At 36.0% G+C, this 22,332-nt stretch overlaps 1 protein-coding gene across 1 annotated transcript in view; it reads left to right on the top strand.

Annotated features, from left to right (window-relative positions):
* The window catches only part of ENPP3 (ectonucleotide pyrophosphatase/phosphodiesterase 3), a 42,572-nt gene extending 20,455 nt beyond the window's left edge, over window positions 1–22,117 (top strand). Inside the window, exons 11-25 of the mRNA XM_059835482.1 lie at window positions 146–218; window positions 1,621–1,729; window positions 1,894–2,022; window positions 3,440–3,471; window positions 5,911–6,038; window positions 8,244–8,310; window positions 9,657–9,744; window positions 10,529–10,698; window positions 10,809–10,860; window positions 11,616–11,770; window positions 16,247–16,382; window positions 16,885–16,962; window positions 18,416–18,548; window positions 20,226–20,382; window positions 21,944–22,117. Of these exons, the coding sequence (XP_059691465.1) occupies window positions 146–218; window positions 1,621–1,729; window positions 1,894–2,022; window positions 3,440–3,471; window positions 5,911–6,038; window positions 8,244–8,310; window positions 9,657–9,744; window positions 10,529–10,698; window positions 10,809–10,860; window positions 11,616–11,770; window positions 16,247–16,382; window positions 16,885–16,962; window positions 18,416–18,548; window positions 20,226–20,382; window positions 21,944–22,117 (1,681 nt within the window). The remainder of the gene's footprint in view (window positions 1–145; window positions 219–1,620; window positions 1,730–1,893; window positions 2,023–3,439; window positions 3,472–5,910; window positions 6,039–8,243; window positions 8,311–9,656; window positions 9,745–10,528; window positions 10,699–10,808; window positions 10,861–11,615; window positions 11,771–16,246; window positions 16,383–16,884; window positions 16,963–18,415; window positions 18,549–20,225; window positions 20,383–21,943) is intronic.
* The last annotated feature ends 215 nt before the right edge of the window (window positions 22,118–22,332 follow it).

The following is a 22,332-nucleotide window of genomic DNA, read 5'->3' as shown; positions in this document are numbered from 1 at the left end:
GTATGGACTTTTAGTAATGTCTAAAGAAGTAATTTATAATTCCATTTTAAGTTTCTTTTTTTTTTTTTTTTAAATGAAAGTGTTCTTTTGAAATGCTGTCTCCAAATTCTCATAATATTCCATTCTTATTTATTTCTAACTTGAGGCCTGATTTCTACACTTTATATATTGAAGAACCAGATGCTTCTGGACATTCATTTGGACCAGTTAGTGGTGGTGTAAGTAGTTTTTGTGTTTTTCTTAAACTAAATTGCAGTAAAAATGGTGCTGTACTATGAAATTAACCAACTTATAAACTTGGAAAGGATAGCAGATCAAAAATTACTTTGACTGTTTTATGAGTTTTTATTAAGAACTCGTGTTTGTGGTTGAGCCCACTGTTATGATTCCAACACTGTGTGTGAATCAAAAGAGCTAATCAAACTAAACAGACTGGCAGAAAATAATTTCAGATCATATTATGGGAAATAATATTCATGGTTGTATTTAGACAGATCTTTAATTTTATTGCCAAGTGATACTTGGAAGCATGTGGCCTGGCAAATCCTCAGAACTGTCTTTTATTTATTCCTAACACTGTATTTCAATGTTTGTTAATTTGTAACCAAAAAATATTATGTTTTCACTTGCATGCAGGAAAAAGTTCAGTTTTTAAGGAGTTTAGGACCTATCATATCAGGTTCTTCCTGGAATGGTCTTGTTTAATATGTTTGAAAATGGTCTTCAGCAAAAGGCCTTGTTGTAGTGGACCAGGACAGAAAAACTGATCTTTGTAGGATAGTTTTAGGCTCCCTAATTGGAAAGGGAACTCCAGTTCTCTTTGCACATAAAGGGCTTAAAAACCCATTACTGTATGTGTAATTGTATATGTGTTTGTTGTCCATGCACACAAGAAATACATTCAAGAGAGTGCAGCAGAGTTAGGGCAACAAGAAGGGTGCAAGTGCTCAGACGTGGAGTCCTCAGACTCAGTCAGGTATCCTCCTTACTGTAGGACTTACAGGAATACCTTAAGTCAGCTGCACCAACTAGGGAAAAGCCATTCTCTGTGAATGGCTGTAGGGTGGGTTGTGCTGAATTTCTCCCATATTACTTCAGTGGTGGTCAGTGGTTTTCTGTAGGAAGTTTAAAGGGACTGTATATATGAGAGAAGGGCACCATGCCTTCCTGGATGCTACACTGGTCTTATAGATAATACATGTGTGTAAATATTTTTGAAATGCTGCTTATTGATAATACAATGACATGTTCATACTACAACAAAAATTGTATTTAATGTTATAAATCTGATATTGTATATAAATTTGGGAGTGAGGAACAAATTTGATCTGAACGTGTTAATTTTTTTCTTTCAATAAACATATTTTAAAGCTCAATTTTTCTAAGGTAATAGAAAAAAATTAATTGTGAGTCTTTTTTTAAGTCGCATATTCTGTGGTAAAGTAGTGGAATTCTGCACATCTATACTCTAGTAGTGACAGCCAAAAAAAAAAGAAGCAGCAATATTAAGAACATGAAAACTAACAGAAAATCTCACTTCTTTCAGACTTTGGTGATTACATTTAAGTGACAATTTGAAAACAGAAAGAAAAATTCTAATGAAGCTCGTTTATCTCACAGGTAATCAAAGCCTTACAGCTAGCAGATCAAGCACTGGGGATGCTAATGGATGGACTTAAACAAAGAAACCTGCATAAATGTGTAAACCTCATTGTTTTAGCTGATCATGGTAATGTATATAGTTCTTTTTTTCAATCTAAATTTTACTGAGTCACTGTTTTCTTCCTCTGTGCAATATGTGTGCTTAATAGTTTTAAATCTATTTTATAATTCACTTATCTTCCTTGTCATATGTTGTATATTAAAAATAACTGTTTCTATATTGTCTTTTAGGGATGGAGATGACCTACTGCAGACAGTTAGAATTTATGACTAATTACTTCAAACAGATTGATTTCTACATATATGCTGGGCCTGCAGCTCGCATTCGAGCAAGAAATGTTCCAAAGGACTATTTTACCTGTAAGTGTGGACCAATCCTGGGATTGCACAATCAAAGATAACAGGCAATAAATAAATAAATAGGGAAAATCAGCAGAGTGAACAGCTTTCTGTTTCACTTAACCTGGCTTAAATATCCATGGAAGTTGTTGGGTTTTTTAGAAAGAACGTCACCTATAGATTAAATTGAAGGTTCGAAACGCTTGTTGCAGACTCTGATTTGCATTTTCTTGGCATGTGGAAAGATGAAGTAAAGATAGTTTTTATTGTTTTGAACTGGAACTTCAGGTCTTACATAAGTGCATTGCTCTTCACAGATTTCTTGTGCAACATTGGCAGAGTCAGTCTTTTTGAAGCAGTGACTATTTCTAGTTGTGTGCACAAAGTTACGAAATCTGAATCTTAGCACAGTGGGATCTAAGCCTTGCTTGAGCCCTTTAGCTAGTATCACAAAAGAATACAAAATTGAAACCATGTGAGCTGACTCTGACTTGGAATAGATACTGTGCTACCAGACTGGAAAAAAAAACCAAACCAAAACCATCCCAAAACTTTCTGTATTGGGGAAAATAATGGAGAGAGGTAAAACAATGGAAATGCTCTATTTAGTGAGTTTATAGAGTTCATAAAGTATTCTAAAAGGCATAATTCTTGCAGATCTCAAATAAGAGATGGGATCCCATTGTACTTTTTATTTATCTTTTGGGATCCCATTGTACTTTTTATTTATCTTTTCTAATTGTATTTATATTTGTAGGCACAATATTTATACAACACAAAGCAGACTTTCCTTGGTTTAATTAGAAGACAGTCTAAGTCAGACAGGAGCAGATTAATAAAGCAGAGGAGAGAATAATGATGCTTTGTATGTGTCTTAATCTCAGTATAATTGTTGACTCATTTCCTCTAATGGTCTTACTTTTTCTGAAGGAATTTTTCTTCTGTAAAGTGCTCAGATTTGTTTTTTAGAAAGCTGATGTCAAAAGGTTAAAGTCACTCTTGGAAAATGTGGAAGATGGAAGTACTAAGATTAACTGGATTTTTCTCTGTGACTGCTGCTGGAAGTGGAATACAAGACAAGTGCTCCAGGTCCAGTTCAATGTAAAAAAGGTTATACTTCAGAGGTTAGGTGGGAGAAGGAAATTTGGTTCTGATGATGTGTCAGCTTTGGGTGTAGGCAGTCATGACCATAGCAGTTTTCTACAGTCTGTCTTGATGTACCCAAAGTGCTAGGTACTTTCATAGGCTACCACACTTAGAGTCAGTTACACTTCGAAACACAACATTACTGCCCGTGGAAGGTTATGGTTACCATAATCTTCACAGGCTAATAAAGAAATTCAGTTTTACAGGCAAAAAGCATGTTGAATTTCTTCTGATGAGACTTTGGACCTTCAACTGTTTGAATGTATGTTAATTAATCTTCTCTTTTTAACAGTTGACTCAGAAGGAATTGTTAAAAACCTCACAGTGAGTAAATATTTTCATAATTTTTCCTCATAGTTCCTCTTAATAGAAATCTGATCAAAAAGCACAGTTTGTGAAAAACTGAGACTACAGTCAGTGCCAGTTTAAATAGTGTAATGACTCGAGTGTATCATAGGAGGCAGTTCTGGAAGTTGTTCAAAGATGGTGTACAAAGGTTTGCCATGGGGAATCTCTGTTCAGAGCAAAAGACTTTACTGTACTCCACTTTGAAAGACAAGAAGTGGCTGACTTCACGTGCAGAAAGTAGGGTATATCTTCATTATAGAACAGAACACAACACAGAGATGCTTTGGATAATAAGCATCTATTGGCTCTGGACCACAAATACTGTACCCAGCCTAGTTTAAAGCAACTTTTCCACACAACAGATACTGATGGTTTAGAGCAGATTGCCACAGGGTGTTGTAGAGGCTGGAAATATAAATAGGAAGGGGGGATTTTAGACAAATTAATGGACAGGCCTGTAAGGGTACACTCTGTGACAGCTGAGCTCTGAAGGATGCAAACAAAGGAGTGCAGAACAGAGTGCAAAACAGAGGAAGACCAAGCCTGTTTCTTTTACTGACAGGTGATAAGATGTGACAGTGCATGTTTTTCCTTATACTTTTTTAGATAGATAATTTGCTGCCTTTTTTTTTAGTGTTCAACATATACATTAATACATGTGGGATGAATGTGGTGGACAAACTAAAATGCTTGTAGGAAAGTTGTCTTTTTGTATTTCTCTACATTTATAATTTACAGTGAGTTAAACATTTAAACTGCTTGCTCTCTATTTTTGTCATAATTTTCCCTTCTTCCCTTCATTGCCAGTTTGTTTTCTATTCTGTGACTAGTCCCAGTCCAAGCAGTAGAAAGATGTTCTAATGCTTTTAGAATAAATGTGCTCAGCTTGGAAAAATTCTGGGCTGTCTCAGCTGGTACCTTTCTGATGAATCACCACTAGAGGTCTTCCTGTAACCTGTTGAACAGCTCAGTTGTGCAATATTACATGTAGCTTTTGCCTGCCACTGAAATACAAAGGGCAGTGAACATTCCTGTTTAATTTTTTCTTGATTCTAAATACCTAAGAACACATCCTTTATTCCCCAGCATCCAAGCAGACACGGGAGTAGGATATCAATAGTTGGGAATAGCAGAAGGAGGTTTTTCAGTGTTATGTCCCTTACCCCATTGTATGATGTGGAGCATGTCATATCAAAGAGCATTAGTGTGAAGGAAATAGCACAATTTGCATGTTCTCAACCCCAGTTGAAACTGCAACGGCTAATAGTTTCAGAGATGTGACATCTCTGCCTTACAAGAATAGCCTGGTATGAGGACACTTCCTCTTTCTTTTTCTATTCATAAATAGAGTTTGTGTATTTTGTCCCTTTCAAGTTCTTAGAACAAGGATTTGGGGCAGAGAAGGGAGATGTGTGTGATATATTAATTGCTAATCATTAGACATAAGGTCATATTAAATGTTGATTTCTTCTATTTTTCCCTTTAATTAGACTATTCTTGGTAGAATGGCCTCCTCTCCTGGGCTAGCAAACCCATTGAATCCTTATTGTTGATGTTAGATCAGACTCCAAGCACGCTTTGGTTTAGGTTGTACTCCTTGTGTGGTAAAACAGGTGCATTTCTCTGGCTTACCCAGCTTCCTAGCAGCTTTTCCCTCAGCATTTTAGATGTTTTGTGTTGTCCCAGTGCTGGATTCCTGATCAGGAGCAACACTTCTGAAACATTGCCATGATGTTTGCAGCCAGCTGGAATGGCTCCTGATGGCTATATGTAGTTAAATCTTTGCAGAATGTCATATGGTTGTCATTAGGCTCTCAATGCCAAACTCATTCATAGCATGCCTGCTAACACAACAGTTATATTAACACATTAAATGTGGATGTAAAAGCTAAGGCCTTCAGCTGACAGCTGAGCACTGGACATTTACACGACATGAAAGTACATGTTCAATCTTGCAACTAAAACCCTAGACTGTGCTATGTTATCTATACTTGGGTTTCTTTGTTGTTTATTGAATGGTAAAGTAATAGAAGACAGCAGAAATAAGCTGCCAGGGAACTTTCTCTTGTAGAGTATTATCTTAGGTACTAGATGCCGGTGACATTAGTATGGACATATAGACTAAACATTACTACTAAATGTCTTTCAGCTTTAGGAGTACTTTTACCACAGTATTTTTGAACTTGCTCTACATACTATAGCAGTATATTTTCAAACAGTTCCAGAAAAAGACGCTTTTCCTTCCATTGTTTCTTGGGCCAAAAATGAGATCTGCAGGTTATCCAAGAAGCTATCTGTGAATAATGTGCTTTGTGCTTACATTCCTGTCACTAAGATATTTGTGATAATTTTGAATGATGGGTTTATTTTTGATACTGAGCAAAACTCATGACTGGGCTCTTTCCTCTTGCACAGTGCAAAAGATCCCCTCAGCACTTCAAGCCTTATCTGACGCCTGACTTGCCAAAACGATTCCACTATGCTAACAATATTCGTATTGATAAAGTTCATCTTTTGGTGGATCGACAGTGGCTGGCTGTGAGGTAACGGAATTTTTGTGACTGTTACCTTCTTCATCCCATTCTCATCCTTTTAATTTCCTTCATAGGTACCTCATTTCCTGTTTTGCTTTAGACTTGTTATATTTCCATGTTTGTTACACTTAAAATCTTACTGTGTGTAAAAAGGAAACACACCTTATACATAAAGCCGAGAATGTATTATTAGTACGATTCAAATCTTAACAGTCTAATAAAAGAATCACCATTACTCCAGATAAAATTTTTACAGAAAAAAAAAGGAAGAAAAAAGAAAATAAAGAAATTAATACTACGACACAGAGAAAGTCTCAAAAATAATGCAGTTAAAATTGTTGTACAAAGTATCTAGCCCTTTTCCTGGTGTTAGAGTCACCCCTCCACTGCTCTTCTGGGTCCTAAGGTTGATGTCTTCAGTCTGGTGCATGACTGGATACAGCCTGTAATGAGCATTATGAGTCCTTCATCAGGAGGAATATGATGTCGATGTTTCTTCCTCCGTACTCTGTGATCCGAATGGGGTCCTTACTGTATATATGCTAACACTACAGCTTGCTCATTCTTCATGGGCCTGCAAGTTAATATTACATCTCAGTTCACTAGATATGGTGCATTCTACGTGTGTTACATGTAGAATGTTAGATTTTTGTTCTTTATTCTCTTTCTTACCTCTAAGTCTGGTTTTGCTCAGTTGCAGATCAGCATTTCTTTAATTGACCATTAGTGAGTTGTTTCTAGCCTTGGGGTCTCCATTCTACACAGAATAACTGATTGTTATTGCTATCTATATAAAAACTATGTCTTTGCCATACAAAGATAAGCTGATAAGATAACAAATTAGACATAACCATCTTGTCATGACAAAAAATTGCTGTAAGAGCTGAACAATAAAAAAATAGCTCTGAGCAAGTCAAGAGCAGTTCAGACAAGCCTTAGTCCCGAAGCTTTGAAAACTCAATACAAAGCCTGTGGTGTTAGTAGCAATACTGTATTTACTGAGCTACAGTGTTGCAGTAGGAGAAGCATGAGCCGACTTGGAATTTCAAGATTATTCAAATGGTAGAAAATGCCCAATCAGTATATGACTTGATTGTTTGGTTTGCTGCAACAGAATAATTGTCCCAGACATACATATAAAAAGAAATATCCACTGAAAAATCTCATATTCACCCTTTTTTTTAACTACCCTCAAATTTTTTTGTGCCTCTGAAAACAGGATATATGTGCTTGACAACTGTGCATTGAATCAGTATGGGATGACTATCTCTTTATCTTCCCATGTATCTCAGCAACGGGTAAATTAAAACAAGTGTTAGTCATTATAAGTCAGACTATTCTGACATGTTATTAATTCTGTAACCACCCCACACACATCCACATCTCTCTTTCACCCTTTAGAATCCATGATGAAAATACACTGTCTTGTGAGGCAAAATTCTTTGCAGGCTTATTTATATTGTTCCACAGAGGCTAACAGCAGAGTTCTCCCATTATGAGTTTTCTGTTAAAATACAGATACCACAGAATACCACTGAAGAATTCTTCCTAAGCAGATTACACTTGTTCTGAAACTTGTAGCTAAGTGAAGGCCTCAGTTTAAAAACAGGCATTTTTTCAATTTATTTTGAAAATACTGATTCACTGTACAGTCAGTAGCTACCTAGGATAATTTATTTCTGTCCATAGCAATCTGTGTTACAGGAGAAAGAGATCTTCATAAAAGTGAACACTGGATGAGCAAAATGTACTACAATATTAGTAGACCTTATCACTTTCTACAACTACCTGAAAGAAGGTTGTAGAGAGGCGGGTGCTGGTCTCTTCTCCCAAGTGACAAGTGACAGGACGAGAGGAAATGGCCGCAAGTTGCACCAGGGGAGGTTTAGACTGGATATTAGGAACAATTTCTTCACTGAAAGGGTTGCCAGGCATTGGAACAGGCTGCCTGGGGAGGTGGTTGAGTCACCATCCCTGGAGGTATTTAAAAGATGTGTGGATGAGGCGCTTAGGGACATGGTTTAGTGGTGGACTTGGCAGGGTTAGGTTTACAGTTGGACTAAAGGTCTTTTCCAACCTAAACAATTCTATGATTCTATTATGCCAGACTCAGTTCTTACAACATGATCCAGAGTCCAGTGATTCAGGATGACTGTTATTAATGGGTTCTATTTGTGCTATTTTTATTTACACTATATGATGGTTTCTCCTTAGGGACAGAGATTACACATATTGTGATAGGGGTAACCATGGCTATAACAACGAATTTAAAAGTATGGAGGTAAGATGATTTCTATTCAAGTCTCGAACATTCTTATATAGAAAATCATGATGTGCTAGGAAAACCACCAGAATATAGAATATATGATAGTTTTTGCAGTGTGCTTTTTCAATGTCGTCCAGACATGTAAACTGTGAACACATTCTGGGTCCACATATTCGTATTGCCTTTCATCAATGTGTACAAGGCCTGCTTCCTTGGGATCCTGTAGTAAAACTTGTCTGGGATTACCTTAACTCCATGGAGCCAGACAGACTACAGCAAACCAAGCATACCATGTTTAGCTATGGGTCACTGAATTCTTTCATTCTTTCTTCTACTGAAGCAGTGACTGAAAAATCTCCATAGGCTCTGGGAGTTCAGTTGAGCATCTGAAAGCCTGTGTGCTCAAATAAACTAAATCTCATTGCCTTTGCTTATCTTACAAGACTTAATCATACCAGAGCAAAAAAGTCATTGGTATAACCTGTGTGTTAGCATAGCCTGTATTGCAGTTTTATCTCATTTTCACTTCTGGTTACAGTGAAAATGTTTTGAGGTCTTGAGTTTTTGGATTTTCATGTACTTTCTGTGACATGAACTTTACAAATAAGGTCAAGCATGCCACTACTAGTCCCATATTCTGTGCCTAAGAATCAGATTCTTCCAGATCTTTACAACAATATTAAAACCATATGTCAATTTACTGATCAGAATGGTGCTGAATGTTTCTATGGAAAGAAAAGGTAAATTCTGGTTAGCACAGAAACCTTAATCATAGATAACCTTATGCTGGTGACACAATGACTGTCTTTATAAAGGAGCAAAATGTCTTAATATTGTCTTTTTAAAATAAATTTTAAATTCATTTTCTATTATGGCAACTCAAGAATATTATTTTAGAACAGATAATTTTCCTGTTTAGTCATGTTTCCTGCGTCTTACAGCAGGCAGCTCAGGAGGCTTATAAAATAGTAGAAACTAACATGAGACTGTAAGGAGTATCAGTGTTCTGCTACAATGCTTTCAGATCCCACCAAGGTCCGCCCAGCACTACATTGTACCATTGGTGCAATGTACATTGGTACAATTTTCATAAGTATGCATCAAAATATTAAAGAACAACCCCTCGATTCATTATATAGTTTAAAGTATCCTGAGAAATGAATTAATGTTTTGCACTTTTCTTCAAATTATATGCAATGGGCAAAATTTGCCTTCTTTACCAAAACAATCCTGTATTTTAACTTTCATGACTGTGAAAAGACTGTATTTTGTTCCAGTGTCCCTGTTTCCATAAAATGCAACTGAATTGGGTTTGAATTTGGATTCATTTAGATAACAAATTTTGTTTTATTACAATCTAGGCTATATTCTTAGCATATGGCCCAAGCTTTAAAGAGAAAACAGAAGTGGATGCTTTTGAAAACATCGAGGTTTACAACCTTATGTGTGGTGAGTACAAACAATCCAGTATTTTAGATGATAAACCAACAGTGTTTTCAAATACCAGTGTTGTAAGAGCTAGAAGAAGAGTAGATAAAAATTCAGTTAATTCATTCAGAAGCTAGGTTTTTCACACAAAACACTGAAGCCATGCTCTTTTACCTTCTGTACAGTGCTAAAAATTAACTGCCAGAAATTGTTCTGCTTTGAAGGTTGTTTCTGATTGCAGGAGTCCACTAAAGAATAGGAGAGAAGCTCTCCTGCCATGTGGGCTTGCTGTTGAAATGGTGCCAGTGGAATAATTTTGGGATAAGAATCTTGTAGGGGGTTACTGCTCTTGCTCACAACGTAAGATGGACCACGACAGTCCTGGCAGTGAGCAGTTAGGTAGTATGTGCCTCAGAAAATATGGATTAAGGCATCACACAAAAATGCAGTAGACTAGTATGCTTCACAATGTGATGCATTTGCAATCACATTTGTACTCTGCATTAAATCATCTCATCTTATGAATGTTATGGCAATGTATAAAACTGTATCAACTGTACTCAAATACATAATTACCAAATCTTGATGCAGTGGAAGATAGCAATGAACCTTCATACCGAGGAAATTGCAAGTTGATGGTGTGAGTTACCACAGTAGTTTAGGTAACTGAATAAGCTATTTCTTCTATATTTAGAATGCATGCATAGGAAATGCATAGAATTGGAAAGATAATGACTTTTAAAAATGCCATTTTAGTCTTAAAATAGCTTAAAAATATGTTTAAAAATTTCAAATGTTTCAACAGATTTGCTGCATATTACACCAGCACCAAACAATGGAACACATGGCAGCTTGAATCACCTCTTAAAAAAACCTTTTTACAATCCTTCACATGCAAAAGAAGACTCATCTCCTTCTTCATGTCCAGTTTCCCATCTGACTCCCATAGATGAACTGGGATGCACATGCATGCATGTAAATAGGGGCTTCTGGGATATTTTAATAATCCTTGTCAAGTGTACTCTCTTTTCTTTGTTTTTTCTAAACTATGGATTCATTCTGAATTATTCTGTTCTATTTTACAGATATCAAATGTTTCAATACTAAATGAGAGGTTAAATCTCACCACAGAAGAAAGTAAGTAGCAAGAAATGAAAAGGACAGCAATATTTTTAAATCTATGCCTGGTTTAGATTTTATATTAATGGTTTCAGTGGGAATTTTTGCAATGTTAATTACAATTTAAAGTGAAGTAGGAAAGCCAAGTCAGAAGCATAATTTTTTTTCTTTTTTCTTTGCTTTTCTTTAAAAAATGCTAATTGATACTGTTATAACAACATGTATGCATGGGAACCGGATCTGAATCCCATTAAAATCTTGAAAAAAAACCATACAGGTTTCAGTGGTCTCTTGGAGAAAGTCTCAGCGCTTCCAGGCTATATATCATAACTCTTGTTCCCCACCTTGTAACCATAATTTTGCCTTTCTCTTATCAAAAATTCCCGTAGATATTTCTGTCTGATTTTATGGGGTTTCTGGAAATTTTAGGAAGCATTGTAATGCTTCCTAGCCAAATGAGATGTAAATTTCACTCCACTGGCAAAACAAGTTCAAGAGATTTATATTGGTATGCAATTGCAAAGAAACAAGAATTTGAAAGTCTGATGTATTGCATTGACTTCCGTATATTAAATATAACATGAAAACTATTTTCTACATTTTTTTATTCCACTCAGAAGCTAAGAGCTTAAAGAAACACATGCCCATGTTTACTGTTGGTTTTATTTGTATTTCTTAATGTTTTGATTTACGTTTTTCTCTGCTCTCTTAAACCTTCGTGCCATCCAAAATGTTATAGAAGAATGAATCAATAACTATTGTTTAAATTCTAGTAAAGAAGGCAAACTCATATCATTTGCCATACGGGAGACCCAAAGTTCTTCAGAAGAAAAATGTCTACTGCCTCCTTTCGCATCATCAGTACGTGAGTGGATACAGCTATGATATCTGGATGCCACTGTGGACTGCATACACTGTGAATAAGCCTGTAAGTTATCAAATATCTGTACTATACTTAAATATGTAATATAATGGATTGAAAATGTCATTCATTCATCGGGATTCCTGGTTAAGGAGTGGTAGATATCATGTGACTAAGGCCCTTATGTCTGAAAAAGAAAAAGTGTCTTTGATACCTTTTAAGTTTCAACTGTCTTAAAATATTGTTTGAAAAAGTGGGAATGGCCATTTGTTAGGGACACAAAGACGTAAAAGAATAGAGCTGCTGGTAAGCTGGTCCCATTATGCCTGTTCTTATCCCTGTAAAAGGGATAAGCTGTCAAGACAGTGCTCCAACTTGCCTGTCAATTCCTGAGGAAAAGCAGGATGTGATTTCCAAAATCAGAAGCTTTTAAGCTTTCCTATGTATATCATCATCTTTTTCCTATTAACAAACCTTTGTAGAACTCTGCAAGACAGTTTGTACTAATGCATATTTCTGTATGTTCTGTTGATTTTCTCTCTCTTACATTATATAATTTCTGAAAAATGTAATTATAGCTGAATGAACCTCTGAGAGTTCAAGGGTATGTGGGTCTGGAATAAATGTTTGAGTTTTCAGGGTCAGTAAACTAGTGGACATTCATGGACTTAATTCCCCCTATAAGTTGACCCTTTTTCTAAGTTGCCCTGAGGAAATAACTTTTACACTGATTTTTCTGTCTGAAGAGAACTGTTATTGATGTCTACATGATTTCTTATTTTATCAGTACAAATACGGGGAGATTATTTTAATCAAATATATGCTGCTAGAACGTTAGTATTTCAGAAAGTTTTACCCCATCCTTTCTACTGATTTTTCACAATCTGGGTGAAGTATCATAAATCCAACCCTAAGAAGTCTAGTGAAACAGTCCATTTCAACAAAGATGATTTTTACTTCATCATATTTGAAGATCTGCTCTTATGGCTTACTATGAAAGTGCATTACCCTAATGAAAACCAGTTAATTGTGGGCAGATTTTTTTGTGATTTTGCTTTGAAAAGATTAAAAAGTCCCACCACAGCTGGGATCTTTTTAATATTTTAGCACCAGCAGCAAAAAGCTCAAAAAAAGCAAATAACTTTTCAGACGTATTCCTTTGTTGAAAACCAAATTCTCAGTTGCAAAAGAAGTGTATGAAGAAAGTTCTTGTCCAGTATAACATCTAAATCAGCAGAAATACATATTTGTGAGAGTTTCTTATAGTGGTTTATGCAACACTGTGGGAAGCAGCAAATGATTGAGGCTGAAGTATTGGAGAGTATATGTCACAGTAGGCTCATATAATGATGTATATTTTCTATAGAAAGAATAGGAAGGAATAAATCTCCTCTGTAATACTCTCAGAGACACAACAGTGAAAGGTTGTAAGTGTAAGAGCTCACTCACTGACTTACCTTACACACAAAGCTAACATCATGTTTTTTATTACAACATGTACTAATCAAGAGAAAAAAGATTTATAAGTTGTAACAGCAGTGGAAGGACAGAGGGATAGAGCTAATGCCTTTGACTGTAAGCTTTGGCTACAATACTTGGGAATGACAGAAAATTGCAATTACTACAGAAGTATTATTGCATCCTAGGTTATTTATGTGGAGTGATTTACACAATTTGTAAGGTGGGGCATTTCTTGATATTAGGTAGCTATAACGAAGGGCTTAAACAGTAAAATAGATGATGCAGGCTGGAGTTTTGCTGGTTTTGTGTGATTTGGAAGTTTTGAAACTGGGCTGGCTGATCAAGCCTGCACAGTATTAATGCACCTGCATGTAATACCAGAATCAGGGATATTATGAATAATATTTAGTTACAGATCTTAAATGATGTCAGATAGAGTTTTAGTTACTTAGTATTCTCAGTCAAAGGAAGATTTAAGATTGAAGGGCATTTATTTTCTTGAGGTTTTCTACTCATCTGCCAGAGAGGAAGGCAGATTTTCTTTCAAAAAGATAGTCCCTCCACCTGCCTGCAGACACTTGTGGAATTCAAATAGCTTTGCTATGTAGAAACACTGAAGTTTACTATAAAAATATAGTGAAAAGTATAACAATCATCTAATCTATCCTGCAATGGGATGAAAACAGCAATGAGACTTGTATAAACACTGGGATTTTTTGGAACTAAAGCTCAGTGCAGTGGGGATTATGGGTGGGAGGGGTTTTTTTTGTTGTTTAGTATTTTTTCTTCTTGATTACTGAAAAAAGATTCCTGGAGGTGGCTGAAGTTGACATGACAGAGCATAGCAGATGCTTGAAGTCTATCATGTAATGCAAATAACTCATGCTTCTCAACAGTAATTACTAGCTAGTCAAAAGTCAATAATCTGCATCAGAAAAGGTAATGTATGATGTGATAGGCAAAGCCATTTTTTAGTTGTAACTGTTTTCTTGAGAAGTCTTTATGGTTCTTTGACCTGAAAGACAAAGAGCCAAAGGGGTAAAGCTGTTGAATTGGTGGTGAATGTTTTTTTCTGTTTCTGAAGTTTTGAGGTGGTGGCTATCACTGTCAAGATCTCATTTCTTAATAAATGAGCACTTTCAACAGCTTTTTTGAGAATCGTTCTATTCTTATACACAGACGATCTGTTTAAAAATAGATTATTCCTATATTTTGAGGAAAAGAAATTAAGAGAAGTTGTAGCAGAGTAAGTGTATTAGTTCACAGAGCATTAGCAATACAATGCAATCTCGTGTTGCATTAACTGTCGATCTGATTGTACTAAAAGGTGATGCAGACATCCATTCTCATCTCTCAACAGCTTTTGATATTGCTTACTTGCTGACTTGTAGATCCTTGAAAAAACAAGCTGAAATGTTCTTGAGTGGTTGCTTTTTCAGTATTTTGAGAGTTCATAGGTTCATCATAAACTCTCATTTCTTCAGTTGGAGAATTTTCTCCTGTGATTTCCAATGGAAATAGCCATGAGCAGCCTTCATCTCCTAAATGTATGGGAGTGTTTGTGAAAATACAGGTTATATGATGTATACATATGTGACAGACAGGCAGCTCTAAACCACTATACTCCTACCTTGGCACTTGGATTAGAGCTCATAGCTCATATAGTTAGCTTCAAAAAATGTGAAATAATGAGAAGAAAGCTGAGTGGTGTCCTCATTGCTTCAAGTTGGAGAAAATGCGAATGCTATTAATAACCCAGATTCATGATATAAGTCAAAAGTAGATTCCCTGCTGTATTTGGATAACATTAGGTGTGACCGCTGTATTTAGTGAGAAGAATGAAGTTCTCTTCAGGACAGTCCTTGGAATGTTTACTCAGACCTTTGTTACTTTGATTCAGGTTTCCTCTCAGAGACCATACAGAAGTTGAAGCCATTGTTGAATATCACAGCTCAGTTATTAAGTTTAAAATATTGTTTTCTTCAGTGACCCTGATCCATTAACCTTGCCTTATTAATTTGGACACTAGAAACAACAAATTGCTGAAATGAATTGGATGTCAATTTTGTATTGGGATTCACATTTGCTTGACAATGACAGCTTATCTGTTCAGGTGGCAAAGGCAGTCTTTTGTGTCTTTTGTCTTTTGTATTTCATTCCACGTGGTGTATATATTTTCCATTAATATATAACCTGACCATAACATGGGCATCTACAGGAATTCTCATAAATGTAAGTAAAGAAAGTGCAAAGTGGCACAAGAGGAACATTCCAGTTCTTTATTTCTACTCAGTTTTAACCGATCAAAATAAACAATGTACTGAAAATCAATTTAGATGTTTACTGTTTGTAAAGGTATAAAGCAAATAAATATGTTCCATTCTTACCAAATGAAAATAAATTACATGTAAATAAGTATGAAAAACAAAATGCAGTTAAACAGAGAAAAGCATATTCGGATGTTTTAGTTAATGCTATCGTAAAATTACGATACAGATTATTAAAAAAAAAAAAAAGTAAAGGTTATAGGAACAATTTTACTCACCAGAATCACTTTTGGCCAGATCTTAGCTAGTGTGCATGTTAATGTGTCTCGGTAAAAGTTAGTGAAGCTAGCCAGTAAAATGTACTGAATTTACTATGCATTTATTTAGCTTTAACTCTTCAGCAACACAGACTCTTATTATGGAGATAGCATCCTCAGATGCTAAGATGAGGTGATAGTGTCATCTTTATATACTAGCTGCTTTCCAGGAGGATGTGACATCAAGTTTGTGTTTCCAGAAATATGTAAAAGTGACGAATGAGCCAAACTTGTCACCTGTTTTTGCCTAAGGTATAACCTTATTTTGCTATTACAATTTTACATGCTGCATAAGGATTTCCCTGAATTACCTAAAAACAGAAGTAGAGGAAAAACACTAGGCAGAAAACATCAGTCTCCATTTCTTGCATTGACCTGATTCACTATGAAAATAGGAGGAGATTCAATGAAGTCCGTTCTAGAAAGTTAAAACCATACAAAGCATTGGGTTAGCCACAGCCGTGGGTGTAATACTTTTTTTTTTCCCCTTTTCACAGGAAAACACATCTCCTCTTCCTCCCACTGTTTCAGACTGTCTGCGGGCTGATGTTAGAATCCCTGTTGCTCGGAGCCAAAATTGTTCCAACTACCCAGAAGGGCTGACCTTCACCCGCAGTTTCCTCTATCCTCCCAGTGAGCATGGTTATTTTTATAGCTAGAGCTTAGAAAGTCTTAATCAGCTGGATGTGGGTTTATGTTTAAACATATACCCAAACACCAAAACAAACTTCTATGGATCAGCATGTTGGGCAGAAAAAGGTTTCCAGTGTTTGAAGACTGACCAAAAGCAAGACTTGTATCTAAATATTTTCAGTTTAGAACATTTAAGTTTTTCTTAAAAAAATTGATCAACTTGAATGTGATGAAAACTGGTTGGAAAGATGTAAAGGGTTGGAGTGAAGGGCTGTTCCTCATCCTTTGTATGAATATTCATTTCCTATTGTCAAATTTGATAATTACTTCATTGAACATATTGTACAAATAAATTTGGAAATATGTTTGCAGTAGGATCACACACTCATGCTCAAACGTAAAATGTAATTGGATTACATATACCTGCAACTTATAGTGACATGTGAATCAAATTTGTCTTTGTATAGTATTTTATTAATTTATACTTTGTTCTTTTATATAGACTTCAATTCATCTGCTCTTGAACAGTATGATGCATTACTCACCAGCAATATTGTTCCCATGTATAGAGCTTTCAGAGGTAGGTTGCAAAGTTTTGATTAATTTTGATTAATTTTCTGTAATTATGATTCTGGATTTGATAAAGCTATGACAAGGACTTAAAAACATTAATGCATGGACTGCAGTATATCCAGATCTTGTGCAAATATATTTATAACTTTTTAAAATTAGATATGTGGAATTTTAAAACGCACTTATGTAAGTTGAATTTTTTTCTGTATATAGTCCTGTCTGATCTCTGCTTAGGTGTACCTGTTCACTTTTGAATTTTCTCTTCATCTCCTGTGTGCTGTCCTAACATGCAATGCTAACTATGAAACTCTCATGAAAATATCCCCTTGGGGAAATGCTCAAGGTGAATGAAAATGGCACTTTTTCTTTCCTTTTGCAAGGTCTCAAGAGAAGACAGGACAAAGGTTGTAAACAATGTCCTGATATGGTGCCTGTTTCATCAAGCAGCTACTCAAACCAGACAATATTAATCTTGGAATATTTACTTCAGGCAGATGTTTCTATTATACAAGTGCAGTAAGCTATATTAACTCTTTCCATCCAGCCAGACTCACATTTGTTCGTAATCACTGATAGGAAATTTTCTACAACTGCGTATTGTCCTGTTTTACTCTTAGGCCTAGGCTCATTTTCTTAGATAAAGGATAGAAAGAGGAATTGTGTAAGGAGAAAGCTGGAGGAAAAGCAGTGATGTAACTACCTTTCTAATGCATTCATACCTCATTTATTCATTTACTCATGTCATATAAAAAACAGAGATCCAGAAAACCTAAGTGGCTTTAATCTTCCAAGTAAATCAAAGACATTATGAAAAATCCAGTTTTCCAAGGAAAACTCTAAAAGACATTCAAACTTACAAGAAGTTACTCTAGACCATAAGCAAGAGGTAAATCAAGAGGGGATGCCCTCAACCCCCCAAACCCATCAGGGTTTTTTGGCATGATAGCTGTAAATATTCAAATAGTCTTACTAGCTTATATCTTATAAATTGTATTTTCTCAAATAACATCTGTGAAATAAGCCAAATTGCCTAGTGATATTTGACATGAGTTCTATAGGGTTAGACTAACTCTCAGGTGGTAAATCTTCCTCTCACAAAGCCATTATCTCAGTTCCTACTAATTGGCACAGTAGCAGGTGCTAGCAGATAGGCCAGAAATGAATGACCTCTCCTCTCTAGAACTGTACCTTCAGCTTCAGCTCGCATTCATTATCTCCAGTAGCGCAATGGACCTTGCAGAGCTGTGATAACATTTACCATGCCTCTTTCAGTGGTGACTGAGAGTATGTCCCTTCTCATGAAATCCAGATTTTGTGAAACAGAGTTGATTTTACAGGCAGTTTAGTTTGGAACTTTTTATTATTCCTCTATAGCGAAAAAGGAAATACGTTCTTTTTCTTTAGTGGTGAAATAACTTCAAATTTATGTTAAATATGCTTATATTGTCTTTTAATGACAGACATATGGGACTATTTCCATAATGTGCTTCTTCAGGAGTATGCTAGAGAAAGGAATGGAGTAAATGTTATCAGTGGACCAGTGTTTGATTACAATTATGATGGCCATTTTGATACTCTTGATGAAATTAAGCAGTAAGTACATGGAAAAGCTAGAAATCAAACTCCAGGTTATTTCTCACAGTATTTCCACACAAACAAACTTCTATTCAAAAAGAACAAGAAATAAGTATCACAGAGAATGGAGTAGTCCTTTTATAATACTACATCCACTGTTACTCATACAACAGCCAATACTCTTGCAAACAGATACAGTACTGTAGAAGTTTAAGTTCCAGTAAAGAGAAAACAGCTTTGCAGTTACATGTGTACCTATGTACACATGCACAGACACAAAGCAGTAATTTGTTTCCCAAGCTTATGCCTAGGTTTTTGGGCCTCTGCAACAGAAATACTGTGAGAATATATGACATCTAAATATGCAGAAGATGTGCTTAAGCATAATTTTCTCAATTTCATGTTTTGCTCATTCATCTGTTTTGTTGTTTCTCCCTGTTGTCTCAAACTGATGTGTTTTATCAAAGATCAGATTTCTGTGTTTGCCTTCACTAAATCATGTAATTGGGAATGTAAATGTAATGTTCCTGAGTGGTACCTTTGCATAGCTATGGCTTACACAGGTCACCTGAAGGTCTGACAAGTTCTAGGTACATTTTAGTGAGCTCTGGTAGCATAACAAAATACACTTAAAAATTCATCTGTGTGTAGAAACAGGAATAAGAGAAGACTTACATAAAAAAAAAAGCTGTAAAAGAGAAATATAAAACATAAAGACCAATTATTTATGTTAGTGAATGAGGACAGAAGGAGGGAAAAACAGAGTAAGAACGAACAACTTTGATTGTTCCAAATATAGGGAAAATGCCTTGTGACAGTAAGAACACTTATGTAGTAGAAAAGTGCTGGGAAATATGCACAGCTGAATCTGTCACTGGAAATGTTTTCTTCAAGGCTAGACTTAATACCACATCTGTCAAAAATGGTTTGAGAATGGGAAAATCAGCTCTGCCACGAAGTAGGAGGGTGGAAGGAAGGAGAGACTAGAACTTCCTTCCAAGCAGAATGCTGGAATACCCAGTTGACCACATAATGTTGTCTACAGTTTGGAATAAGCATGTTTTATTCAGAATGGTTAGTCAGTTATATGAAGCAGTATAATGATTTCAGTGATAGTGTTTTGTTGAATACTGAAGATGTACAGCAAATATGGGAAGCTTTCAGCACCTCATAAGTTATACACAAAAGTGACCATGTACATGGAGTAGCCAGAAAAGGGAGGCAAAGACATTTTGAATCAGGTATCCTAAACTGGTTTCTGTAACACATAGCCACGAGTCATCATTCTGGCATTTTTCACTGGCAAGAAACCAGAAGCTAATTTTCTCGTCACTCTTCTCCAATTCAGTTTCATGTGGTTAAAATTCTTAACGTAATGAAGGGCAAATAAAGGCTCTATCCTGTCTCTTCCAGATGTAGAGTTCTCTGGCTTTGGCAAAATAAAGTGTTGACCATGTAAGCAATCCTGTTTGTTTCAGTGGGACTGCTTGTAGCAAAAGGAGTAATCCATGCATGTTTGACTGTTCATGAAACAGATAGTGAGGCTGTCTATCCCGTCAGGTATTTAATTCAATTATAAAATAAAGTCATATAGTAGTGAAAGATCTATGCTGAGATAAGTTCTATAAATTACTAACAGCATCAGTGGTTTTAATACTTGCTATCTAGTTAAATCCCTTAATTAATGTTTTGTAGGCATGTAAACAATACAGAAATCCCTGTCCCAACCCATTACTTCATGGTTCTGACTAGCTGCAAGAACAAGTCCTATACTCCACTGAACTGTTCAGGCTCCTTGGATGCTTTGTCTTTTATCATTCCTCATCGACCTGACAACACTGAAAGCTGTGCTGTAAGTATAGTTCTATGCTCCTGTGTGCCAATGAGCTTTGTGAACTGATTCCTGGTGGGATCCAGTCATCTGGAGAATCTTTAGAAGTCTAAGCGTTTAATTAATTCATTCTCCATGAGCTGAGAGTGAGTTGAGAGCTAAAGTGATGACTAGGAGAGCAAGAAGCTCCAGGAGAGGTAGCTGGAAACTATTGAGCTGATAGGAAGTAAGAAAGAAGAAGAAAGGAGGGTTTGATAAGAGAACTCAGAAATGCTGTCACCTGGGAAGGGCTGAGAAGAGCAGCACAGCCAGCAGGGTGATGAGATAGTTCATCCTGCAGCCTTCCATAAAGCTTACTCCAGAGCTATCAGAGGACTTTGAGTGTTACTCCTTTCAGTGCAGCTAGAATAATTCCTTCAACTCTTTGTTCCACCTTTATCAGAAATTAGACACTAGGCATTTAGATGGACGGTTCTGCAGTTGAAATTCATACTTGAGTTAAATAAAATCTATGCTTACCACTAAGAGTGTAAATCTCATGTTTTGTAGCAAACAAAATAAATTAGCTAAATATAATGTGTATTGTTGAGCCAGCTGATCATTTGTTCCATAAACTCTGGAATGCAAAAGGTTCCTTAGCTTAGTGTGTGTATTACAGAGTCTCCCCACGAACAAGTATAGCTGCACAGACTTGAACTGGCCCTCAAAGCAATACAGTTGTGTTTATTTAGTTTATTTATAACTTTGAACTCGTAACTCCAGACAGGTGCAAGCTTGCACTGCTTAGAAACAACTTGAGTGTCTCCATATTTGTGGCATGGATAATCCACAACTGCCCAGTGATCTTTTTGGTTGACTAAATATACAAAATAAATAATTTTAGTTAATTAGTCTTTATACTTCAGAAATTAACATCTATTATTTCTGAAGTTTAGCAACAAACCCCAAATATCATTGCATTTTATATTCATTGTGTCTTGCAGTGATATAAATTTAGTGAACTGTTTGTGTCAGCAGCAGATATTGGTAATGGAAAAGCAAATTACCATCTGTTTGCAGAACAACTTTGTAGTAAAAGAATTCAACAACATCATTTTCAATTGATTAGTGCTTACATTTCCATTGTTTTCCCTGTCTATCTAGCAATTATTATTGCTTTCCACCAATCAAGACTGAGCTGCTGTAAGGACTTTGTTCAGGTTGTCAAGTGCCTGTTGTTTGGCTAGCCTGAGCACTGAAGCTAATCTGTACTGTAACTAAAACTATCCTTACTTGTATGTTTAAAACATGACTCAACTGTACTTTGTAGTTAAAAATCATACTTGCTATTTCAGCATAATTTTGCTTCTCTGTTACTTTGGACATGAGCAGGTGGGAAGAGGGGACATCCATTTGAATCTGTTTAAATGAGATCCCTAAATGCAAGGCTGCAAAGCTGTCTAGGAAAACCTGAAAGAACTTATAGCAACTGGAGGCCTTTAGTCTATCAAACCAGTTCAAACACTGGTTATTGTCTAACACCACCACCAAACAACAGAGTGCCTTTTATGTGTTTGAATGTTGTTCTTGTTTGTTTTGGCAGGAAAATAAGTCACCTTCTGAATGGGTTGAAGAAAGAGTTCAGGCTCATTCTGCACGTGTTCGGGATGTGGAGCTCCTGACTGGGCTTGACTTTTACCAGGAAAGAAAGGAACCCATCTCTGAGATCTTACAGCTAAAGACATTTTTGCCAATATTTGAGACTGAAATTAACTGAGTACCTGTTAAAAATCTGTCAGTGCTTGGAAGAAAGCAAATTTAAGTGATTTAACTTTTTTCCTTGCTGAAGTATGTAGGAAACATGACTACAGCTCTTCTATAGGAAAACACATTTCTTTTTTCAAATTCATGTTCTTCAGTCAAGTGTTTTGTGCCAACTGAATAAAAATTACCTAAAGTAAATTAAATCATCATTGCTGAGCCAGGCTTTCA

The sequence above is a fragment of the Gavia stellata genome, chromosome 2, assembly GCF_030936135.1.
Source record: "Gavia stellata isolate bGavSte3 chromosome 2, bGavSte3.hap2, whole genome shotgun sequence".
NCBI lineage: Eukaryota > Metazoa > Chordata > Aves > Gaviiformes > Gaviidae > Gavia > Gavia stellata.
Note: the sequence above shows the minus strand (reverse complement) of the source record. Positions and strands in the feature narration are given on the sequence as shown.